The sequence below is a fragment of the Amphimedon queenslandica genome, unplaced genomic scaffold, assembly GCF_000090795.2.
Source record: "Amphimedon queenslandica unplaced genomic scaffold, v1.1 AMPQUscaffold_13397, whole genome shotgun sequence".
In the NCBI taxonomy this organism is placed as follows: Eukaryota; Metazoa; Porifera; class Demospongiae; order Haplosclerida; family Niphatidae; genus Amphimedon; species Amphimedon queenslandica.
Genome location: NW_003546367.1, coordinates 22,806 through 26,361, shown reverse-complemented (window position 1 = coordinate 26,361; position 3,556 = coordinate 22,806). Strand labels below are relative to the sequence as shown.

General features: G+C 34.4%; 1 protein-coding gene across 1 annotated transcript in view; it reads left to right on the top strand.

Moving 5' to 3' along the window:
• Window positions 1–626: 626 nt before the first annotated feature.
• LOC105312856 (formin-like protein 20) overlaps window positions 627–3,556 on the top strand; it is a gene marked incomplete at its 3' end in the record, with an annotated part of 5,398 nt that continues 2,468 nt past the window's right edge. Inside the window, exon 1 of the mRNA XM_011405815.1 lies at window positions 627–1,137. Within this exon, the coding sequence (XP_011404117.1) occupies window positions 627–1,137 (511 nt within the window). The remainder of the gene's footprint in view (window positions 1,138–3,556) is intronic.

Sequence of the window (3,556 nt, the reverse complement as noted above, 5' to 3'; positions counted from 1 at the left end):
TACATCTTCCTTAAGCGAAATACGTCTTCCTTAAGCTCTTTTGTAAGCAGTGTTTGGATGGACCCGTCTGCTCCTAGACTTAGCTCTACTCCTACAAAGCGTTCATATGATGTCAGCGAACTAGAAGTATAATGTCACTGTTCATGGGCAAGTAGTAGAGTTGTCACCCCTTAAAAAGGGCAGGAATAGGGAAAATTGTAATTACTTTCATGGGAAAATCAGCAATGGGAATAAATCAGTCAAGTTCTTTTCTTTTGAACCGAAATTGAGATCATCAATAGAAAAACTCAAAGATCAGAATACTTCTCTTGCTCTCACCGATTGTCGAGTTCAAACAAATAAATTTGACTCTAACCTTGAAGTAGTAACAACCAGGTTTTCTACTGTAGAAGATTCTCCAAAGAAATTTTAAGTTGATAAAGCTGAGATTGTGGATGATACTGTTGCCATAGACCAAGTATTTGCAGCTAATGTCAACCAGCACACCTCCACCTGTGGTAAAGTAGTTGAAGTTGATGAAATAGTTGAGATAACAACGAAGTTTGGAAAGCGACTAATGAAACAAGATTGTGATTCGAGATTTAAGTGTGTGTTGTCGAATTGTATTGTGGGAGAAGGATACCAGTATGTTGGAGAAAGGGAAGTGCTACAAGTTGGTCAAGGTATTAGTAAAGCAGTTTGAAGGAATCAAATACCTGTCCTTTTGTGATGGTGCATCAGTTGAGCTGCTCCTTGATTTTCTTGAAATAGATCTACCTGAGGAAGATGAGGATGATGAAATTACAGTTCAAGCAACACATCCAATAATAAAAGCTTATGGTGAAATTGTTTCCATATTAAGTGTAACTGATTACACCAGCTGCATGGTTTGTACTGGATCAGTTCGTCATGTTAGTGAAGTTCTTGCAAGGTGCATTAAGTGTCAAGCAACACCGAAATTAAGCCATTGTAACAGTTGTAAATCAGCAAAAATTCTTCTCTCACAAGAATCTAAGAAGTGGTACCTCACTGCGTATAATGAGCATATGCAAGACATTATATCAGATGTAGATGGTGAGACACTTGAGGAAAATCTACTAAGTAGTGGTGAGATATCAGTGCAATACTATACTGCAACTAACACAATAAAGACTGTGAGTAAAGTGCCTTCAGCATCATCTGATTAATGACTCTCCTTTGACAATCATTTAACTTCAATTTATTCATCAAACTGTGATTCATTCACTATTGTAAACTTGGGATCATTATTTTGATTTAATTCAGTTGGTTTGTTGCACAATAATTAATTAAAAACATTATTGATGAAAATGAATTTTTTACAAAATTGATAATAAAAGTCAAAACTGAACTGAATATTTCGCTCAGGCTCGCCCCTTAATGTTCTACATTGTTCTAGTAATTTTATTGTTATATGTAGCTATTATAGATATACTTCAAAAGTTTTAGCATGGTAGGCACACAATGCCACTTTTCCTTTCTTTCATTTTCTTTCTTCTACTCTTTAATTGCAATCTCAAAAACTGCACAACATATACAAGTCAAAGAGAGTAATGAACTAAATCAAATGAAAATTTATGGATACTGACAGTCTTCATATCTCTGTCTTCATCTTCTAATGCGTCTTCCTACAATAGATAAATTTGTTATAGTTACATCATTCTCAAGCAGTTAGCTATACAATAGTTTCTTACAATTCCTCTGTGCTCATCTTTATTTTGGACTTCAGTGACAGGGCAGGAAAGGCTTTGTAACAGTATAATACTGTGGAATGAAACCAATTGAGGCCTCTTATTTATAGGCATAGTGCTACGTAGCATTCTGATGACAATAATTTAGCCACATAGTAAAAGCCACTGTGATATTCTCATGTCAAATGGAAGAGTGTGGACAACAGTTTTTGCCATGTAGAATGTTCCACATATATTCTGCCTCCTGTATCAGTATACGTATTGCTTCACACGTACAATTTTATTTTTCTATAAAAGGAAAATGAAAAATGTAGAATTATACCTTGCTTTAATTCCATATCTGAAATAGAGCAAGAAGAGGGAAGTGCTGATGTCCACTTTGCAATGACAATCTGTCTCCGGTCAAGAAAGCCAAAACTGGGACAGAGCACTTCGATGGGATTAACAGTGATGGTAATTCAGACATGAGACTCATTAGCTTTCATGGAGGACTTCAAGACAATTTGGCAGAGCTCAAAGAAAAAAGGAAACCAGTCCTCATCAAAAACTGCTGTGTCAAAAAAGCAGATCTGCTGATAAGCTTGAAATTTTTGTCAACAGGAACTAACAGTTTTACCACTACCAAAAAAATTTGATTCGAAGAAAGATGAATGCCCTAAAGTTACAATTATACTGAAGTGGAAAATGTGATGGATTACACTCAAATAGATATCACCGCTCAAGGTATCAAAGTTTGTCCAGCTCGAGCAGTTTCCACTATCCTTTTGCAAGAAGTAACACTGGGAGACAGCACAGTAAAAATTGTTCTATTTTGCTGGGAGAATTAAATTGATAGATTGGAGGAAAGCAGTGCATACGAATTTAAATTCCTGACAGTCAAAAGCTAGAGGGAAGAAAATACACTCCAATTTTCAAGCAACACAATTTTTACTCCAGTCAACACAGTTGTTGTAGCTGAAGGAGTGTACGAAGCAACACTGCAACTTAAACAAGATGAGATCATCGGAGTACAAAACATCACAGTACACTATTCCTGTATGAATTGTTCCAGTAAAGTTTATATGGTGGCTGACACAACATATTCTAAATATAGCAAATGCTCAATTTTTCGGTCTCTAAATTTGTGCGAGAAGAAAGTGGCAGCTAATTTGTTGTCCAATGAAGAGGAGACTAAGCTGTTGACTGTATTCAGCAACATGTGAGCTTCTGGTAGATTCATTCAGTAATCCTCTAGACTTTAAGGAAGGATACACAAAGCTACACCAGCTGAGGAACAAAATGGATGTCCCCTACACAACAAAAGGCAACTATACAACAGCCATCGAAAGACAATAAACATTATTAAACATGATGTGAAAATTCAAACTCAATGATGATTTAATCTACATGTACAAGTAGATTTTTGCTACATTTAAGTACAATAGTTATGTTATCACATGTGCATTTATTATTTTAATGTTCGTAAAAAAATATAAAATTTATCAAAATACATAACATACATGAACAAACACATGATAGTCAATAACAATTAAAATGTAATAAGTCTGTCCTTCTCAGTGCTGTTATAAACAATGACACCAAATCTTAGTTAGATCCAAAAACTGTAACAATGAATTCAAATTTAATTATTAATACACTTGTGCATCTACACGTACATGTATACCTTTACATGCATAATATGCACATTTAATATACATATACTTTTGGAGACTAGAAAATATTATCCTACATGTATATGTATTTTAAAACATGTACATTTACATTCAAATGGTAAATATAATAGGCACCTGCATATATATTGCAAATTCTACATGTGCATAATTATATAGCTAATGATATCTTTAAATAAATGTAATGTTTACTTCATC